A 22283-nucleotide genomic window follows, 5' to 3' on the forward strand; every position below is an offset into this window, starting at 1 on the left:
AGGAGTTCATGATCTGAGCCACAGTCAGCTCCTGGTCTTGTTTTTGATGACTGTATAGAGCTTCTCCATATTTGGCTGCAAAGAATATGATCAGTCTAATTTCAGTGTTGATCATCTGGTGATGTCCATGCATGGTATTCTCTTGTGTTGTTGGAAGAGGGTGTTTGCTATGACCAGTGAATTCTCTTGGCAAAACTCTATTAGCCTTTGCCCTGTTTCATTCTGTACTCCAAGGCCAAATTTGCCTGTTACTCCAGGTATCTCTTGACTTCCTCCTTTTGCATTCCAGTCCCCTATAATAAAAAGGACATCTTTTTTGGCTGTTAGTTCTAGAAGGTCTTGTAGGTCTTCATAGAACCATTCAACTTCAGCTTCCTCAGCATTACTGGTTGGGGCATAGACTTGGATTACCGTGATACTGAATGATTTGCCCTGGAAACAAATAAGAGATCATTCTGTCGTTTTTGAGATTGCATCCAAGTACTGCATTTCAGACTCTTTTGTTGACTGTGATAGCTACTCCACTTCTTCTAAGAGATTCCTGCCCACAGTAGTAGATATAATGGTCATCTGAGTTAAATTCACCCATTCCTGTCCATTTTAGTTCACTGATTCTTAAAATGTTGATGTTCAATCTTGCCATCTCCTGTTTGACCACTTCCAATTTGCCTTGATTCATGGACCTAGGCAATATTGCTCTTTACAGCATAGGACTTTACTTCCATTACCAGTCACATCCACAACTGGGTGTTTTTGCTTTGGCTCCGTCTCTTCATTCTTTCTGGAGTTATTTCTCCACTGTTCTCCAGTAGCATATTGGGTACCTAGTGACCTGGGGAATTCATCTTTCAGTGTCCTATCTTTTTGCCTTTTCATACTGTTCATGGGGTTCTCAAGGCAAGAATACAGAAGTGGTTTGCCTTTCCCTTCTCTAGTGGACCACATTTTGTCAGACCTCTCCAGCATGACCCATCCATCTTGGGTGGTCCTACATGGCATGGCTCATAGTCTCATTGAGTTAGACAAGGTTGTGGTCCATGTGATCAGTTTGATTAGTTTTCTGTGCTCTGATGGATAAGGATAAGAGGCTTATGGAAGCTTTCACCTCATACTTCTCTATAGAGTAGACCTAGGTAGTGTTGCAGCAAGGGAAACCAGGAACTTGGAGATAAGATGATTTTCCATGTGCCAGTCACCAACTTTTTGCCTCTCATCCATCACTGCCTACTCTGCAAAAATGGAGCCAGAGTCTCTAAGTATACTTCCTTTTCTAGCTGGTACAATATTCAGCAGTACTGATAAAGAACACTGCAGAGACAGAGCAGGAGGCAGGGCCTTTCCCTTTAGGGTTTCAGGCTGCTCCTCTAGGCAAGCTCCTGCAGTGTACATAGCTTCTCCACTGACAGGCTCCAGGTTATAGCAGTCAGCAGCACCCATAAGCCAGCTGCTTTCTACCCCCACAGCCCCCCACCATCCCTGAGACATCTCCCTATGAACAGCTTTCCCAAGTATCCTACAGTGGTGGGTTTCAGGAAGGTTCCTGAAGGTGAATTTCCAACAAGTTCTACCACATTATTTATTTGCTATTCTGTGGCTCCAACGTGGGATCTCTGCCCTAGGGTATCTATCTCCTTTTAGCACATTCTATCTCAGCCCTAAGAATTACAGTGGATTCTTTTTATCCAGCTTTATCAAGGTACAATTATCAGACAAAATGATAAGATATAGTATTTATAAAGTGTACACCATTATGATTTGATATACATATGCAGTGCATAGTTGACGCTGGTTTCTATCTGTAATTCTTTAGAGATCTCTTTATTTATTAGCCAATCCCTTGTTACTCCAATTCCCTGTTAGAATCAATAACTCTTTATACTAAACTTTCTTTGTTCAAATTACTGTATAGTTTCTGTGTCCTAGTTGAACCCTGACTGATTATCAGGTAAAACTAGCAAAAAATCAGCACAAAATAGATGGACTCTGGCATTTCCAGAAACATGGTTTAATAAAATGCAAATAATAGGGTTTACTCAAGGTAGCCAGAAGGTATCTTCAGGAAGAAAGTACTGATAAGTGCTGATTAAATAACAAAAGAAAGCAATAATCTAATCAATCAACTGTAATAAGTCTCTTTCAAACATAAAATGGGAGGACCTGACATACAGATCCGGTACATTCTTTTTTTTTCTTTTTACTGAAGCATAGTTGACTTACAATGTTTAAGACAAAGTGTTTCAGTTATATATGTGTGTATGCGTATTCTTTTTTCAGATTCTTTTCCACTACAGATTACTAGAAGATATTGGAGATAGCTCCCTGTGCTATTGACGGACAGGTCCTTGTTGTTTATTTTAGATATAGTTCTTTCTCCTTTGGTAAACATAAGCTTGTTTTCTATGTCTATGAATCTACTTCTGGTTTGTAAATAAGTTCATTTATAGACTTTATGCAGATTAACTAAATTGCCTTATCAATTGGCTTACAAGCCCAAATGGAATCAGTCCTTAAATCCGTTTAACAGATAAAACAGTTTTTTGAACTTGCAGTAACAAAAAGACTGCTGCTCTCTGAGGACCTTTCACACAACCACCCAGAAACCTCCTTCTTCAACACTGTTCAACCTTACAAACTCTAAAGCTAAAGGTTAGAGGCAAAGAAAGGTAGGCCATTGACTTTATAAAGTTTATAAAGATTAACTTTAAAATTCTACTTTCTTCTTCCCCTCTCCTTCCATTAAGAGTGCCCTTGCCTGTAAATAAACTCTCTAAGCCAGATAAACTGATAAAAATACAAAATAAAAAGATTCTGATTCAAGAAAGATCCCTAAAGAATCTATTCCTCATTTCAGTTCACAGAATTTGACAGTACAAATGAAAAATTAGATTCAGGGAGTTCTCTGGTGGTCAAGTGGTTAGGACTCGGTGCTCTTGCTGCCACGGGCCCAGGTTTAATCCCTGTTCGGGAAACTAAGATCTTGAACGCCTCACAGCTCAGCGGCCAAAAAACTGGATTCAACATTTAAACCATGTTTTCTACTTTTACAAGTGAGAATAGAAAATTCTTCCTAAGATCAACAGGTTCTGTCTATCACTTTTCTTGAAGGGCCACACTGCTGTCTTCTAAGAGAAAAGAACAATGTAATTTAAAAAAGGGACTTTACGAAGTCTACACTGTAATGATACAGCAAGATCCAGGGCACTTTCCCCACCTTCAGACACCTTCCTTATCCTCCAAAAACATTTCCAAACTGGGATGTAACTATCCCAAAGTCTGTTCCAAAGCTTCCTGCTATTCCTAAGTCCCATGGGCAGGGCTACAAAACTTAGACACTGCTGGTATATTAACTGTCTCCAACTTTTCACAAATGCTATCACTTCCATGACTTGCTCTGCCTCCCTCCACTCCTATATGTTCTTGTTTGCTTTTTCTGGTCCACAGTGGGTTTCTTTTTTCAGGGAATATTGAGGTTAAAAAGCCTGTGACTCTTTGTTATCAATTTCCCCTCTTCATCTATTAATAGTTAGGACTTTCTTTTTATGCCTCTTTTCAACTAAAAAAATACTGAGCCATATTTCCCTACTGCCAATTATGTGGGTAGGTGGCTATAATTCTTTTCCTGCTTTTGTTTTTTCTCTCTTTGGCCCTTGAGAGTCTCTACTTTTTTTTTCCTACTATTTTTATACTACTACTGGTAGAGTAGATAGCTTCAATTTGTGGATTTCCCTCATTAGATGCAGGCTTAAAATAATAATGAAGAAATAGAATTAGAAAGCTAAACAGTTCTAAACAGAGGATCATATATTCTCCATTCAACTTGCAAATATATATTGATTTGCGCAAATCAGACAATTCTTTCCTCTTCTTTATGGACTACAAGGGACCATACCACCAACAGAAGATTAGAAAGGTTAATATCTGTAGAGCATAAAGTAATTTGCATGGCATTTATCACAAGGTAATATTTTTGTCTTAAAAATACTGAAAACTATTATTGATTCACTACTGACGACCTTGTTATCGTTGTTCAGTCAGTAAGTCGTGTCCGACTTTTTGCGAACCCATGGACTGCAGGACACCAGGCCTCCCTGTCCCCACTATCTCCTGTAGTTTGCTCAAGTTCATGTCCACTGAGTTGGTGATGCTGTCCAACCATCTCATCCTCTGCTGCCCTCCTCTCCTTTTGTCTTCAATCTTTCAAAATCATCAGGGTCTTTTCCAATGAGTCAGCTGTTTGCATCAAGCGGCCAAAGTATTGGCCAATAAACTATAGACCATCTACACAAACCTAATTGTTGGGAATACATAATAAAAATATACACGTTCAGTTCAGTTCAGTCGCTCAGTCGTGTCCAGCTCTTTGTGATTCCATGAATCGCAGCACGCCAGGCCTCCCTGTCCATCACCAACTCCTGGAGTTCACTCAAACTCACACCCATCGAGTCAGTGATGCCATCCTGCCATCTCATCCTCTGTCGTCCGTCCCCTTCTCCTCCTGCCCCCAATCCCTCCCAGCATCAGAGTCTTTTCCAATGAGTCAACTCTTCACATGAGGTGGCCAAAGTACTGGAGTTAAATTCCAGGGCTGATTTCCTTCAGAATGGACTAGTTGGATCTCCTTGCAGCCCAAGGGACTCTCAAGAGTCTTCTCCAACACCACAGTTCAAAAGCATCAATTCTTCGGTGCACAGCCTTCTTCACAGTCCAACTCTCACATCCATACATGACCTGCCCTCAAAACGCCCTTAGAAAACTCAACTTCTCTATGAACTATTTCAGGTTCAGGTAACAATCTGTGAATAGACTGATTATGTAACTAATACTATTGCCCCAAATTTAAATTCAAATAGCAATATCCTTTAAAGAAATTCAAACTATTCCTGCTGTCAAATGGTATTTTTTCTTCAGATTTTCATCACAATTCAAGATTTTAGAGCAGGCTAAAGGATGATCTAATCAAACTCATCAATTCCCTCTACAGTTTCTAGGGGAGGAAATGACCCAACCATTTATAGGCAGTTCCAAGAGGGGAAAATTCTTCCCTACAAAATATGAAATATCAACCACTCCCATCTGTGCTAAGTAAGGAGTCCAGGTCCTACCCACAAACCCAGCTTTCCGGGATGTGGATTCTCCTATTCAATACAAACAGCACCAACAGATACCAACCAAAAGTTTTACTCATTTACACTGGGGCAATGTATACAACACAGGCCTGGCTGACTAAAGCCCATAGGGTTGCAAAAAAGTCAGACTCCCATATGTAAAATAGATAGCCAACAGGAATTTGCTGTGTATGGCTCAGGAAATTCAAACAAGGACTCTATATCAACCTAGAGGGGTGGGATGGGGAGGGAGATGGGAGGGAGGTTCAGAAGGGAGGGGACATATGTATACCTATGGCAGATTCATGTTGAGGTTTGACAGAAAACAACAAAATTTTGTAAAGCAATTATCCTTCAATAAAAAAAAAAAATTCTTTTTTTTTTTTAAAGAGTCAGACTTGACTTAGACACTCAACAAACAACACTGTAAATAAGCTCACTCTACTGAATTCCAGAATGAATTAAGACTTCCCTGGTGGCTCAGATGGTAAAGCGTCTGCCTACAATGTGGGAGACCGAGGTTAGATCCCCGGGCTGGGAAGATCCTCTGGAAAAGGAAATGACAACCCACTCCAGTACTCAGAATATCCCATGGATGGAGGGGTGTGGTAGTCTACAGTCCATGAGGTCGCAGAGTCGAATGCAACTGAACGACCTCACTTTTTCTTTCACTGAATTTCAATATACATTTTCTCAATTAAGACAACTAAGTTCTTAAAGCTGGGGTAAAACCACCTAGAAATTCTTTCTAGGAAAAGCTAACTTGGGAGTGTGCTAACTTGGGAGAAAACACTCTGTAGAAATAAAGCAATGATTTCCTAAACTGATTCCTCTGATCCGTTCTTTAGTTCCTCTACTAGAAGAACAAAAAACTATTAAGTATGGAGCGGTTATTAACTACTAGGTTCAGCACTGACAGCTTTAAAAGGATTGTCTGGTTTAATACTGACATTCTCTGGAGTAGACATCATTATGTCCGTTTACAAATGAAGAAACTGAAGCTGAAAGAAGTTTAAAAATTGGCCCAAGTATTTTCTTCTTTTTAGTGCTCCTATAATTATGATTCTTTTCCTAATTTCCTTTTCAGATAGTTCATTCTTAGTGTATAGACTTGTAACTGATTTTTGTATGTTAATTTTGTATCCTGCAACTTGAACCTGTTTATAAATTCTAACATTTTTTTTGTTAGCATCTTAAGGATTTCCTACATACAAAATCATGTCTTCAAAGAGGAATAACTTTATTCTTCCTTTTCTTATTTCAATCCCTCCTTGTTTCTTTGTCTTGCCTAAATGCTCTGCCTAGGACTTCCAATACTACGTTGAGCAGAAGTGGCAAGAGTGGGCAGCCTTGCCTTGTTCCTCACCACAGTGGGAATCATCTCACATCTGTCAGGATGGCTATGATTTAAAAAAAAAAAAAAAGTGTTGGTGAGGACCTGGAGAATTTGGAACCTTTGTACACTGTTGGTAGGAAAACAAAATAGGGCAGTGCATAGCTCAGTGGTAAAGAATCCATCTATCAATGCAGGAGACACCAGTTTGATCCCTAGGTCAGGAAGATCTCCTGGCAACCCACTCCAGTATCCCTGCCTGGGAAATTCCATGGACAGAGGAGCGGGCTATAGGGTTGCAAAAGAGTCAGACACAACTTAAGAGACTAAACAACAGCAGCAGGTAGCCTAGAAGTTGACAAAAAAAAATTTTTAAATAGAACTACCTAGGACCCAGCAATCTCTTCTTTGTATTTATCCAAAAGTATGAAATTAGGATCTCAAAGAATTATTAGCATTCTCATGTTCACTGAGGCACAATTAACAATAGCCAAGATGTGGCAACAACCTAAATGTCCATGGACATATGAATAGATACAGGCAAACTATGGTATATGCATAGAGTGGAATATTACTCGCCTTTACAAAAGAAAATTCTGCCGTATGTGACAGTATGGATGAAACTTGAGGACATTATGCTAACTGAAATAAGCCAGTTGCAGAAAGGCAAATGATTCCACTTATGTGAGGTATCCACTTACACGAGGTGTCTAAAATAGTCAAAGTCAGAGAATTATAGAATGGAATGGGGCTTGCTAGCAGCTGGAAGAAGAGCAATGGGAAGTTACTGTTTACTTAAAGTTTCAGTTAAGCAAAATGAATAAGCTCTTGAGATTTGCTGCACAACACCACCTACAGTCGACAGCACTCACTGTACTCTTAAAATTTTACCAACGGGGTAGATCTCATGCTAAGTGTTTTCACTACTATAAAAATTTTCAAATGTTTAACTGGTCCAAGGACTCATATCCATATCTAAACGAAACTCAAATCTGTGCTCCGAATTAATCATATCAACTGCCTCGGAAGAGATCAAAAAGTACTGACAGCGTTCTCTCCCAACGCTGTGCGACGTTGGGGAATTCGCTTAACAGCTCTGGGCTTGTTTCCTCACCATCGAGATGAGTCTCAGCGCAAAGGCACGCAGCGTTGCCACCACAAACAGGTCGATTTGCAGCCAACCCCGCTAGTGGACCTCCCAATAGCATCGGCAGGATCAAGCAGGGTCCTGGCTGTGGCCAGCGCCGGCGCCAGACCACCGAGCCTCAGTCCCTGCAGCCGCAAAGATGAGAAACGCCGCAGAAAAAAAGGAACAAAGCCTGGCCCCCTGGGTCACCGTGACCCAAGAGAAAGGCGTCAGTACGACCAGCCCACGGCCTCGTTTCCTAGGCAGCTGGACCAAGAACTGGGCTCACCTCCGGCCAGGCTCCCGGGCTGGCACCTCCCCTTCACTCTGCGCCTCAGTCGCCATCTTAGTCAGCAAACTTCTTTCACCGCCCCCAGCCCTGGCCCCGCCCTCGTGCCTCTGGATTGGCTAAAGTGTTACTCTTTTTTATACGATTGGATAACTTGCCCGCCCCTCCTCAACCCGAATAGCTTCATGATATTATTGGTCTATTCAAATAACTAACCGTCATTAGTGGCCCCCTGTCGTGGCGGAAAAGAAAGGGGTGAGGGGCTAAGGGGGGCGTCGTTGGGAAACCCAGCCCCGTGGCCTGCGGGGAGTTGTAGTTTCTTATTTTGATTAACTCCGGATTCCACCGACTTTTAGCTTCAAGTCAGAAATATACAGCCTACGCTCAAATTTTCTCCTGATGTGGAAGTCTCAGAATTACAGAACTGTCGAACTTGAAAGTGACTTCAAGAGTCTCTCTCTAAAATGGCAAGATTAGTTTTCTGTCCTGATACAGAGGTACAGAGTGGCAACCAAGAAGTACTTACTAAATTTGTTTCACAGCCTGCTTTCTTCAGACAGCATACCAGTGGGTCACTTCTTCATTCCACCCGCTCCCTTCTGGCTTCCCAGGGAAGCCACAGTTTGCCTCTCTGATCTGAATCATGGAGCCAAAACCTGCATAATTTTGTCCCTGGCTGAGCTTTAATCCTCAAAGAGAGAAAGAACCATAATTATGCTTTCCCTCCCTGCCTCACAGGCTTCTGGTGAGGATTAACTGAGGCAATAGATGCTAGACCATTGTAAACTTAAAGCATTAATTTCTTTCTCTGTGTTAGTTTCCTCTGCTGGGGTTTTCTATGGATATTTTTCCTGTTGTTCTCTCTGACAACCTTTCACCTGAAGATCACCCAGCACTCTCCTTTTCTTTCACTAAGTTCTATCCACATACGTTTCAGTTTCTCAAAAGCCTTTGCTCTGTTGCTTTTCCTGGGCAGCCTGCCTTATTGTTTTTCACATCTCAGTTTAAAAGTCACTGGTTCAGGGAATTCCCAGGTACTCGAGTAGTTAGGACTCGCATATCCACTGTGGGGGGCCTGGTTTGATCTCTGGTTAGGGAACTAAGATCCCCACAAGCTGAGTGGTGCAGCCAAAATAAACAAAAGTCACTGATTCAGATGCCTTCCATGGCCCCCTCTGAATAAATCAGTTAGTCCTAAACTTTCACATAGCACTTGAACTCTTCCTTCATACCTCTCACCACAACTTACATAGTTTATGTGACCATTCATTTCATGTGAGGGTTCCCAACTAGACTTCCCACCACACATGAGTAGAGGCTACATCTATTTTGCTCCCTGGGGCATATGGCACATAGTGGCCTTTTGTTACTTTTTTTTTTTTTTTGGACAAATGCATAAGCAAATCCTTAGACTCTGTTATCCAAACCAAAAATTGAATCAATCATGTGTTCTAATAGATTATTTCAATTGATGAATTTTGGCTAAAAGTATCTAAATAAAATTGCAGTTAGTTTTATGTTGAACAAAATGTCCTTATTGTGCAAATGCATGAAAAGAAAGGCAAAATTCAACAAACAGTGAAAATTTTCACTGAACCCCAGACAGCCTTGGAAAATCCAGGTTGTATAATTTCTGCATATACAAAGAAGGGAACCCAAGGCTCAAATCCTGCCATTTCCCTGAAGTGTGAACAAGTTTTTTAGGTTTTTTTCCTCATCCCATGACACCCAGGACATCAATTAACTGACTGAATTAAATTGATGCTTTCACACAAATGAAATGTTCAAAACTTTAAACTATTACCACTATAACTAGAAGAATACCATACAACTGTATTTCTGGTTCATCTGTTTTGATGATTTTTTTTTACACAATGTCCTTAATATTTGGGGAACTACAGCACTATAGTTAAGAGTTAGGCTGTAAAGTTAGTGAGCCTAGTTTCAATTTTTGGCTCCATCACTTCGAGTTGTGTGACCCCAGACAAGTTACTTGATTTTCTGATTCTGTTTCCTTTTCTGTAAAGTGAGGACAATAATAATCCTCAGAGGGGTATTGTGAAGATTAAATGAGATCACCTCTGAAGAGCTGCTTCACAGCAGAGTGCCTAGCACACACTAGGTCTAGATAAATGTTCAAGGTGAGATGGTAAGTATTAAGAATGCTAAACTCCACAGGAATTCCCTGGTGATCCAGTAGTTAAGACTCTACCCTTCCACTTCAGGGGGCATGGGTTCAATTCCTGGTCAGGGAACTAAGATCTGGCATGCTGCATCATGCGGCCAAAAAAAAAAAATAGCTGAACTCCCTTCTCAGATAGCCCTTCTATCTCCATTACTGTGTGATAAGGACCATACATTGCACTTGTAGTTACAGTTTAATCGGTTACCCTGAAAAAGGGAGGGTTCCTCCTCAAAACCAACTGTTATTCTGTGACTTCTGATTAAAAGCAAGTATCATTGCTGACTGAGTGCTGTAAAAGTAGCCCGCAGCTGACAAGCCTGCACACCCTGTTTCTGCAAGGATGTCACGGCTCTCCTGAAATCATCCTTGCCCTGTTGAGTTATTGATTGTCAGCATGATGATAAGCACAGCTGTACAGCAGGCATGCATGAAAGTTCAGAAAGTCATCTTGTTTCCAACTGCTTGGCTGAACAAAAGGTCACAGAAAAGTGGCCCCAGGCCTCCAGGAGATTACAGTAAACTCAGGGAGACAAATAAACACATGAGTCACATACAACAGAACACAGTTTAGAATTATGAAAGTCTAAATATCGAAGTAGAGAACAGATTGGCAGGAATTCAGAAATGTGGAGAAAGGAAGAAGGCCAGGGATCTAAAGGATGGTTGAAGAGCAGAGACGTGGACTTGAGTCCACCACAAATATGATTGCAAATCCATCTACCTATCCCAACAGATCTGGAGTTTGAAGGCAGAGGGGTTATTTGAATCATCTTTGTGTTTCCAGGCCCTCGCCTCAAGGGAAGGGGGAGAAAAAGGAGGAAATACAGGAGGGAAGTAAAAGAAGGAACAAGGTGGAAGAGAAAGAGGAGGAGGACCTGCCCGTGACAGCAGTTCCAACACCGTCCTCTCCACTCCCACCCTCCAACAAAGCAAGTGACTTGGAATTGCCAGATGCAACTTTCTGTTTTCCACTTTTGCTCCTGCTGTTCATTCTCCTTGAATTAAAGTGGGACATTTTGATGCCTAGGTCAACATATAAAAATATCATGTGTACAATAAGCTTTTCTGAGTCTTGCATCAATATTGAGCCTGGTTAGGAAAGGGATGAGGCTGCTTATTGAACATTTGAAAAAAAGGAAAAGGGCCTAAAAAATGTAATGGTTGGTTCTCTTGTCAAACAGGCCAGCAACTTTACCAAAATATCATGTACTCATCTGGAATACCCATTCTCTCCCCCTTTCCTTGCCAACTAACTTGTATTTGTTATGATAGTCTTTGAAATCAACATTTTAATGGCTTTTTAATCACCTGTTCATATTTAGTTCTTTTATTTTTATATTGTTTAACAATACAAATAATACATGAAGACATAGTCCTTGTTTTTAAAAAATACAAATAATTCTTATCCCTCCTTTAAGAAACCCCTATTTTCTGTCTGATGTGTGTTCATTCAGATCTTTTTCTATGCCATACATTTATTCAACAAATATTTATTGAGTGCCTACAATGTGCCAGCCACTGCTCTAGGCCTGAAAATACAGGATAAGAAAACAACGTCACTCTCATGATTTCTCATTCTACTGGTAACACATTCATATACAGAGAAATACATAATTTTTAAGTTTTAGATAAATGGTGAAATGCTGTACATATTGTACTTAAACTTGCATCTTAGAGATTTTTCCATGTCAGAACACCTAGATCTGCCATAACTCTTTCAACTTTTTCTTATGGTCTAACCTCAAAGCTTGTGGGATCCTAGTTCCTGGACCAGGAATCAAACCCACACCCTCTAAAGTAAAAGCCTGGAGTCCTAACCTCTGGACCGCCAGGGAATTCCCTGCCATTGATCTTTTGAACTGCTATGTAGTATTCCATCTTACAGACGTTCCCTGGTTTATTTAAACCATCTCCTGCAGATGTACATTCAGATTTATGTCAATCTTGATTGCAAGCTCTGGATACTAACTTTGGCTAACATAACAGAAATTGGATTCACTGGAATGAAACTAGGTTGAAGAGCTGGCAAGAAGGAAGGGGGCTAAGGAACAGGAAACCCAGCCAAGGTCAGCCCATTTAGTATCACTTGATTCTCAGCAGTCACCCCTCTGCTGATTTCCCACCAGTCCATGTGTCTCCAAGTCACCCCCTGGAGAGGCAGAGTCATCAGAAGAAGAGGTAATTTGCCTCTACCCTTCTTCCTGGGGGAGAGCTCTGTCTCCCAACAAAGCTCACCCAGTGGGGGATCACCGGCAAAAATGGGGAGGAATTAAAGGACAAATGTGTGCTACAAATCATTCCCAGTAGTTTTTCCTGGGGCACATGGTTACTCTGGGCTGGGGCAAAGCTTAACCCTTGTCTCCTTCAGACACACTAAAGACTAACATCTACATATTTCACATGTTGGAAAAAAAAAAACAAAACTGTCCAGCTTTGCTATAGAATCCTCTTCAAAACTGGCCACAGGGCCAGAAATCCCGGGAGGGAACTCAGTGAGGGGAAGGAGAGGAACCGGTTCTATACAGCTAAAAACAAACAAGTTTGGGGCTGGAACCCCAGAGTGAAAGTTCTGAGGGTCATTTTCCCTAGCCAGGAGTATAAGGTCAGAGGTAAGAAGCTGGCAGAGAAGAGGACTGGAAGCTCACACAGTCCTGAAGCATTACTCATTGGGAGTCACCATCTGGGGCTACAGTGTTGAATAAGCCATTGATCCTACACTCCAAAAACTCAGACTGTAGCTGGAGGGCAAGGGGGCCAGGCTGTCTGGGCCACAGCAGAGGCAAAGACCAAACTCTTTGAAAGCCTGAAAGTACTACAAGCAGCCAGGCTTGGCGTGGGGCAGAGTTGAGGGAGGTGGCAGTGGTCCTCAGTCTTGCAGGGTGAGTTGGAAGACCTGCAAACTGAATGAATCATTTTGAATTGGAATCTCTCTGGTGCTCTAATCAAAAACACCCTAGACCTCAGGTGAGGAGGCCCCAGGTGCTGATGGTTAAGTTTCAAAGGAGTAACATATATGTGATGTTCAGAAATGGGCCAGTACATTATGAACTCTCCGTGCTGGGTGTTATCTCCACCGTCATGTGAGCTGAAGCTGGGAGCGATCCTTTTTTCCTGCCATTATAACCCATTCTTGTGCAGGTTGTTTTGGTACACATTTTGCACATGAAGCTTCTATAGCTACTAAGAAGAGTGAAGGCCACCAAAGGCCTTATGACTTCCACACCTCTCCTGTCCTCTAGACAGGATCCTTCAGAGCCAGCTTCCAAGAGTCCCTCAGTCAAAATCAGAAAGTAAAGGAAACTGTTCTTTAGCCTCCTTAGGCCTCTGCAGTCATCCTCAACCACAGGATCTATCTTCTTTCAAGGATTTAGGAAGAGAGGGCTGCCTTGCTTATTCACACTTCAGCGTGAATTAAATCCAAAGGTACCTCTTCTGGAACATGTAAATTTAAAGGACCAGTTTAACTGTGAAATAAAAGGCTCATCACCCAGCTAAAATAATTTACAGGATCGTGTGAATTAGAAAACCTGAAAACCTTCTCGAGATTCAATCACTATGTCTCAGGTTACCATTTTGCAGCATTTCTAGGTTTGCTTTTATTATTGATTAGTTTTGGCTTCTCCCACTAGACTGTAAGTTCTATGAGTTAAGGACTATATTTGGTTTTTGCTTATGTAACTATTTTTGAATGAATAAAGGAACACGTGAACCAAATATATCAAAGAGGTATTAAGTAAAATAGTGAGGTTACACAGGTCTTATGGAAAAGCTACATCCCACCTATACTTGGACACAGGTCTTTGTTTCAATGTACCCAGCATCTCTTTAGGGGTTCTATGTTCTCCTATTCTCTGTGTGTTTTGGGTGGCACTGATGCTGTCTCTGTCTAAAGAGAGTGGGCAAATTACTCTGGTTGGGCAGTCAAAGGACTCTCTGGATTTTACAGTCCGGACCAACCCAAGTTAATACAGAAAGTATATAGTAAGAGCCCCACTGGGTGAGCTGAATGGGGTGGGAAGGCAGAGGGCAGGAGGAACCACCCTCTGTTGGAGGAGGTTTGTAGCTGGACCAAGTAAGATTTAGATGGATAGAAATTTGGGGGAATAGTACTCTCTGCAGAAAGAACAGGACCAAATATGGGGAGACAGGATCATGTTAGATACATGTGGAAGCTGGCAAGGACCCAGTGTGATAGGAGCAAAGGGCTTCTGTGAGGTCAAGAGAAGGTTGGAAGAGTGGACCAGGACCAGGCCTCTGAGTTCTGGATACGATGTTAAGAAGCTAAGGGTTTTATTCAGGAGGTACTGTGGACCTATTCAGAGTGGGGGTGGTGGGTAACCTGAGCAAGACTGGGCATTAGGAAGTTGATCTGCCAGAAGAGTGGATTCAAGGGAAAAAGGGTAGGGCCCAGAAGCAACTTGCAGGAACCCAGGCAAGGAAACATGAAGGGTATGGCTGGTGGGACCAGAAACAGGATATGACAATTGGCAGAAGCCCTGAGGGCAAGAAACAGGCCTTAGGGAGTAAGAACCAGGCAGAGTCAGAAGAATAGATTACAGAACCTGGGTAATGGTTTGAGAAGGGCACCCTCTGGCATCAACCAAAACCAAGTTTGAATCCTGGCTCTGGAACTGGCAGTTTGTGTTATCTTGCACAAGTTTTTCTTAACTCTGGGCCTTGGTTTTCTTGTCCATGAAAGAGGATAATACTAAATGAAGAACTTATTGGAAGACTAAAGAAAATAATCTCTTTAAAGTGCTCTTGGGACTTCGCTGGTGGCCCAGTGGCTAAGACTCCCAGCTCCCAAGGCAGGGCACCCAGGGTCGATCCCTGGTCAGGGAACTTGATCCCACATGCTGCAGCCACAAGTAAGACCCAGCTCAACCAAATAAATGAATAAATATTTTTTTAAATAAAAATTAAAATAAAGTGTTTAGCTAATGGGTACAAAATTTCTTTTTAGAATGCAGCAAATATTCTAAAATTAGGTTTTGGTGCTGGTTGCTGCTGCTGCTGCTGCTAAGTCACTTCAGTCGTGTCCGACTCTGTGCGACCCCAGAGACGGAAGCCCACCAGGCTCCCCCGTCCCTGGGATTCTCCAGGCAAGAACACTGGAGTGGGTTGCCATTTCCTTCTCCAATGCATGAAAGTGAAAAGAGAAAGTGAAGTCACTCAGTCGTGTTCGACTCTTAGCGACCCCATGGACTGCAGCCTACCATGCTCCTCCGTCCATGGGATTTTCCAGGCAAGAGTGCTGGAGTGGGTACCATCGCCTTCTCCAGGTGCTGGTTGCACAACTGTTAAAAATACTAAAAACCACTGAACTGTACATTTTAAATGTGTGAATTTTATGATATCTAAATAAAACTGATAAAAATATAATCAATATGTGGTAGTTACTATTATCTGTCTCATTTCCTGATCTGAGTACATCTCATAGGCCTTGCCTGACTGGCATTGCCTGCCAAACCACCCTTGCAGATTTTATTTAAATTGTACTTATTTGTTTATAGTTGGCTGTGCTGGATCTTCATTGCTGTGCAGGCTTTCCTCTAGTTGTGGTGAGTCGGGGCTGCTCTCTGTTGCAGTGCACGGGCTTCTCATTGTGGTGGCTCCTCTTGTTGGGGAGCACGGGCTGCAGGGCGCGTGGTCTCTGGTAGTTGCGGTATGCAGGCTCTAGAGCACAGACTTAGCAGTTGTGGTGCACGGACTTAGTTGCTCCACCACATGTGGCCTCCCAGACCAGGAATTGAACCCTTCGTTGGCAGGCAGTTTCTTAACCACTGGACCAGCAGAGAAGTCCTAAGGTCTTTTTCTGAAATACTGAACTATGCTACCCTGTGTCTCCTGATTTTCAGTGTTGTTGACACCCAGGCATCCAGACACACACACAAAGCCTCTGCAGGTCTGAGACTGCCTTCCTCTGACACCTGCAGCCAGTCATCCTGCGAGTCCGAGTATCGACTTTTCTATTCTCACTGCCATGGTTTGGCAAGGGCAGTACTGCCCTTTCTGCAGTCCCAGAAACAGGAGCACTAACTGCATCAGCCTACGTAGGATCACCCTAATAGTCCCCGTAGAGATGTGTTCCTACACGGCCACTTTTTACCTATGATCAAAATACAATGAGAGTGTAATGGCTCCTTGTCATCTCTTCATGCTTTATATATTTTTAAAAATTTATTTAGATTGCACAACTCATAGCATGTAGGATCTTAGCTCCCCGATGAGGGATCAAACCCATGCACCCTGCATTGGAAGTACAGAGTCTTAACCACTGGACTGCCAGAGAAGTTCCCCCCTCCCTGCCACCGACTTTTTTTTTAACTGTCCCCTCACAGCAGTCTTAGGACAGCCCTCCTAAACTACTGAGAAGGAGACTGCTGTGTACCCCGACAGCCTCCCAGGTTAAAACTGAGCACAGGGAAGCAGAGAAAGCATAACCCAGGATCACATCTCTCTACTCTTTATTTCTATTCTGATGGCAGACCTGACTGGGCCGAGCATAACCCCAAAATCCATCAGAGACACTCATAGACCTTCAGTTTTTTCCACTGAGTCTCAGAACTACCCCCAGGAATCTTCAGTAAATTTCTCCATAGCTTACACATTCTAAACAATTCCTCAAAACTATTTGTGTTAGTTTCCTAGGGCTGTTGTGATAAATTATCACGAACTTGGTGACTTAAGACAACAGAAACTTGTTTTCTCACAGGTTTGGAGGCCAAAAGTCTGATATAAATAAGGTGCCGGTTGGCAGAGTCAGTTCCTTCTTGGGGACTCAGGGGGAGAAGCTACTCCGTGCTTTCTCTCGGCTTCTGGTAGTTGCTGGCAGTTCTTGGTGTTCCTTGGCTTGTGGTACATCACTCTAATCTCTGCCTCTGTCCGTACATGGCATCCGCCTGTGTGTCTCTGTGTCCAAATCTCCCTCTTTTTAAAATATTTATTTGTTTGTTTTTGGTTGTGCTGGATCTTCATTGCTGCGGGAAGGCTTTCTCTCGTTGCAGTGAGTGGGGGTGACTCTAGTTGCGGGGTTCAGGCTTCTCACTGCTACGGCTTCTCTTGTTGTGGACGGAGCACCGGCTCCAGGTGCTCGGGCTTAAGCAGCTGCAGCTCACTGGCTCTAGAGCAAGGGCTCAGTAGCTATGGTGTGTGGGCTTAGGTGCTCCGCAACATGTGGCATCTTCCCAGACCAGGGATCGAACCCATGTCCCCTGCATTGGCAGGCGGATTCCTAGCCACTGTACCACCAAGGAAGTCCCCAAACTTCCCTTTTTTCAAAGGACACCAGTCACTAGATGAGGGCCCACCCTAATCCAATTTGACCTCATCTTAAATTGATTACATCTTCAAGGACCCTGTTTCCAAGTAGAGTTCACATTTACAGATTGTCAATGGACACAAATTTGGTGGTAGCTGTTGTTTAGTCGCTAAGTCGTGTCTTACTCTTTTTCGACACCCATCAACTGTACCCATTAGACTTCTGTTCATGGAATTTTCCAGGCAAGAATACTAGAGTGGGTTGCCATTTGCTACTCTAGGGGATCTTCCTGACCCAGGTCGAACCCGCATCTTTCGTGTCTCTTGCATTGGCAGGCAAATTCTTTAACACTGCACCACCTGGGAAGCCCGATGAATTCGGAGGGGATCCTATTCAACTCAGTACACTATTCAAGTCTCTACCTCTGGGGGCCACATCCCTCAAAACCTTTCCCATCTTGAGTCCTTTCTACTTTTATAAATGGCAAAATATTCCACATTACTGCATCACTGTTAGCCCAATCCTTTAATCCATTTTAACTACTGAGTTATAGACCTAACTGTTCCTAGCACCCTGTTTAACCTGTGGGCAGTTATCTTTCCCACCCTATGAGCAGCCTCTAAGACATTTTCAAATTTTGCCTTCCCTGGTGATTCCAGCTTTCTCAGCTGCTACTCTACAGAGAGGTGTTTAATAACTCATTAGCACCTTTTTGCATCTCAATGTGAGTCCCCTAAATCTCTTAAATTTTCTCTGTACCAATTCCTCCTCTCCGAGGCCCATTGCTCAAGGGTGCTGCTGGCCTCTAAAACAGTGGCAAGCCTTTTTCCTGCCATATCGTTTGAAATCCTCCACAGTGGGCAAGAATGTAGTCAACCCGCAGTAGGCTGTCTACATCTTTTTAACACTGGATTGTGAATCTACACCATTGCCCTGTCAGGCATTAGGCAACATGCTGGCAGGGTGTACACTTCCTCCTGCCTTCCTTCCCAACAGTCAGCCCAGAGCCCCCTGTGCCCTGACCAATTCTAAAAGAAGTCACAAAAAATAGTTGCTCCCTTTCTGTGGCTTATTTTTTTCCCCCCTCTTAACATTTTACTCTAAAACGTTCCAAACTGTCAATAAATTGGAAGGAATTTAATAGTGAACAATCCTATTACTCAGCACCTAGATTCTACCATTAATAATTCTTAGCATTTAAAAAATTGAGCTATACTTCACATAACAGAAAATTCACTTTAAAGTGGCTTTTGAAGTATACACTTTGGGGGATTCTCTGGTAGTCCAGTGGTTAGGACTCCATGCTTCCACTGCAAGGTCTGAGGTTCGATCCCTGGTCGGGAAACTAAGATCCCAAAGTTGCACAGCAAAATAAATAAAATCAAGTGTAAACTTTTGTAGTGTGCGCTTTAGTGGTTTTAAGTGTATTCACTATGTAGTACAAACATCACCACTAATTCCAGAACATTTTTGTCACCTCAAAAGAAATCTCATGCCCATTATCAATTAGTTTTAATTCCCCTCTCTTCCCAACCTCTGACAACTACTAATCCACTTTTTGTCTCTACAGATTTGTTTATTCTGGAAATTTCATGTAAACGGAATCATACAATAGGTGGCCTTTGTGTCTAGTTTCTTTCACTTTCAGGGTTCACCCATCAGTCAGTTCAGTCGTTCAGTCATGTCCAACTTTCACTCATACTGTATACAGGTTCACCATACTGTAGTATATAACAGTATTTCATACCTTGTATGATAAATTATATTTCATTATATGAATAGATAAATTTTATTCATCCATTCATTAGCTACTTAACATTTAGGTTGTTCTACTTTGAGGCTATTATGAATAATGCTGCTGTGTAAACACTTGGGTACAACTTTTTGAATGACTATGTTCTCAAATTTCCCACGTATATACCTAGGAGTGGAATTGCTCGATTATACGGTGACATTAGCATGTCACTATACATGCTTTATCATATACCTACCTGTCCTAACCATCCTTCTATCTATGTATCAATCCATCTCATGGTTTTGGGCACTTGAGAATAAACTGCAAACATCAGTATACCTCACTCAGTGTGTCTATTAACTAGAAATCAATATTTGTGAACAGTTTTTTTCTTTTCACATAAAATTTACATACAATGAATTCTAAGTGTAGGATTCAGTGAATTTCCTGGGAAACCTGGAATCAAGATATCAAGATACAGAACATTCCCACCATGCCCTGAATCTCCTTCAGGGCTCTTCCAAGTCAGTCCCTGCTACTGCCCCAACCTCTCCAAAGGCAATCAGTTTTCATAAATTGATTTTACTTGTTCTGGAACTTCATATAAGGAGGATTAAGCCATATATGCTCTTCTTTGTCTGGCTTCTTTCAGTTAGCATACTGTTTTTGTTTTTTTAAACATTTATTTATTTGGCTGCACTGGATCTTGGTTGCAGCACTCAGGATCTTCAATCTTCATTGTGGCTGGCAGAATCTTTAGTTGTGGTATGTGGAATCTAGTTCCCTAACCAAAGATCAAACCCAGGACCCCCTGCATTGGGAGCATGGCACCTTAGCCACTGGACCACCAGGGAAGTCCAATTACCATCCTGTTTTGGAGGTTCATTCACGTTACTGCCTGTAGTGATGCTCCAGCCCTCTTTGCTGCTGAAGAGTATGTTGTCACCAACATCATGTGAATGTGCTATAGTTTATCCATTTACCTGTTGATAAATCACTTATGCACTTTTCAATTTATGGCTTTTATGAATAAAGCTGCTATATTCATCTGCCTATAGGCCTTGACATGGACCTATGATTTCATTTCTCTCAGGTAAATATCTAGCTTTGGAGTTATATCATAGGGCAGGTGTATGTTTAGTTTTGTAAGAAACTGCCAGACCTTTCCCCAAAGTAGTTATACCATTTTCACATACAGAACGATGCATGAGACTTACAATATTTTGAACCAAAAAAATCAAAACAAAAATTCTAAACTGCTGCTAATTATTTCCATTTTAAAATTTTAAGTTCAGAATATTCTAGCTAATAACTGGCTGCGTTGACCACTCTCAAATGACTAATAATTACAAATGAAGGAATGTCTTCAATTTACATAAGGTATACATCAATTATAACTCAAGTAAAGATGGAAGAGAAATGACCCATTCATAATAAAAAATGCTCAACAAACTTGAAAAAGAAGGGAACATCCCCAACCTGAGAAAAGGCCATTTATGAAAACCTAGAGCCAACATCATACTTAATAGTAAAAGACTGAATACTTTCCCTGAAGATCAGGAACAAGACAAGGATGTCTGCCTTCACCACTTCTCTTCAATCTTGTTCTAGAGGTTTCAGCCAGAGAATTAGGCAGGAAAAACAAAACCCATCCAGATTAGAAAGAAAGAAATAAACCTTCATCTGTCTGCAGATATAATCTTGTACACAGAAAATCCTAAGGAATCCACTAAAATAAGGTGATGATTTTTAAGACACCCTGTAGAAGTCCAGAATTCCAAGATTTAAAAATTCATTCGCTTTCTTCATACTGCCTCTTCCTTTATTCTCACATTCTTCCCTCCAAACTTGACAAAAATAAGCCCAACTCTTTTTTAAAAACTTCCCACCTCTTCCCTCCATCCCACTCCTCCCTAAAAGTTTGCTCCTGTTATTAGCATCTTGGAACTGCCCACCAAGACCCTTGTTTCTACTTACCTGGATCCCCAGGCTCCAGTTTCTTTCCAAATAATGCTAGTCCCCTGCTCCATATTGTAAAGTAGCTCTCTACTGCCTGGCTTCTGTGTTTGTATGTGTGTACTCTGTGGCTAATTGTTAAAACAGCTTTATTGACATGTAATTTACATGCCAATTAAACGAGTTTTTACCCTCAGAATGGGAGAAAATAATAGCAAAGGAAACAATTGACAAAGGATTAATCTCCAAAATATACAAGCAGCTCATGCAACTCAATGCCAGAAAAACAAACAACCTAATCAAAAAGTGGAAGTGAAGTCGCTCAGTCGTGTCCGACTCTTCCAGGCAAGAATACTTGAGTGGGCTGCCATTTCTTTCTCCAGGAGATCTTCCCAACCCAGGGATCGAACCTGGGTCTCCTGCATTGCAGACAGACGCTTTACCGTCTGAGCCATCAGGGAAACCCAATCAAAAAGTGGGCAGAAGACCTAAACAGACATTTCTCCAAAGACACACAAATGGCTAAAAAACACATGAAAAGATACTCAGCATCACTCATTATTAGAGAAATGCAAATCAAAACTACAATGAGGTATCACCTCACAGCGGTCAGAATGGCCATCATTTAAAAGTTTACAAACAATAAAAGATGAAGAGGGTGTGGAGAAAAGGGAAACCTCTTGCACTGTTGGTGGGAATGAAAATTGATACACCCACTAATAGAACAGTATGGAGATTCCTTAAAAGACTAGGAATAAAACTACCATATGACCCAGCAATCCCACTACTGGGCATATATCCTGAGGAAACCATAACTGGAAAACATACGTGTACCCCAACGTTCACTGCAGCACTACTTACAATAGCTAAGACTTAGAAGCAACAAAGAAGCAATCTAGGTGTCCACTGACAGCTGAATGAATAAAGAAGTTGTGGAACATTACTCACCTATAATAAGGAATGCGTTTGAGTCCATTCTAATGAGGCGGACGAACCTAAAGCCTATTATAAAAAGTGAAGTAAGTCAGAAAGAGAAAAAAAAATATTGTATATTAACACATACATATGGAATCTAGAAAAATGGTACTGATTAATCTATTTGTAGGGCAGCAATGGAAACGCATACATAGAGAACAGACTTTGGACCCATGGAGTAAGGAGAGAGTGGGACGAATGGAGAGAGTAGCATGAAAACATATACATTACCATATATAAAACAGCCATTGGGAATTTGCTGTAGGACCCAGGGAACTCAAATCACTCTGTGATAATGTAGAGCAGTGAGATGGGGTG

At 41.8% G+C, this 22283-nt stretch overlaps 1 protein-coding gene and 1 non-coding gene across 2 annotated transcripts in view; both read right to left on the minus strand.

The window, feature by feature from the left end:
• Window positions 1-7951, minus strand: part of ARHGAP19 (Rho GTPase activating protein 19) — a 63390-nt gene extending 55439 nt beyond the window's left edge. The window contains exon 1 of the mRNA XM_040254649.1: window positions 7854-7951. Within this exon, the coding sequence (XP_040110583.1) occupies window positions 7854-7909 (56 nt within the window). The 5' untranslated portion in view covers window positions 7910-7951. The remainder of the gene's footprint in view (window positions 1-7853) is intronic.
• Window positions 7952-16364: 8413 nt separating this feature from the next.
• Window positions 16365-16491, minus strand: LOC120874018. The gene has a single exon (XR_005723587.1).
• Between the last annotated feature and the right edge of the window lie 5792 nt (window positions 16492-22283).

Source organism: Oryx dammah, unplaced genomic scaffold (genome assembly GCF_014754425.2).
Source record: "Oryx dammah isolate SB20612 unplaced genomic scaffold, SCBI_Odam_1.1 HiC_scaffold_14, whole genome shotgun sequence".
In the NCBI taxonomy this organism is placed as follows: domain Eukaryota; kingdom Metazoa; phylum Chordata; class Mammalia; order Artiodactyla; family Bovidae; genus Oryx; species Oryx dammah.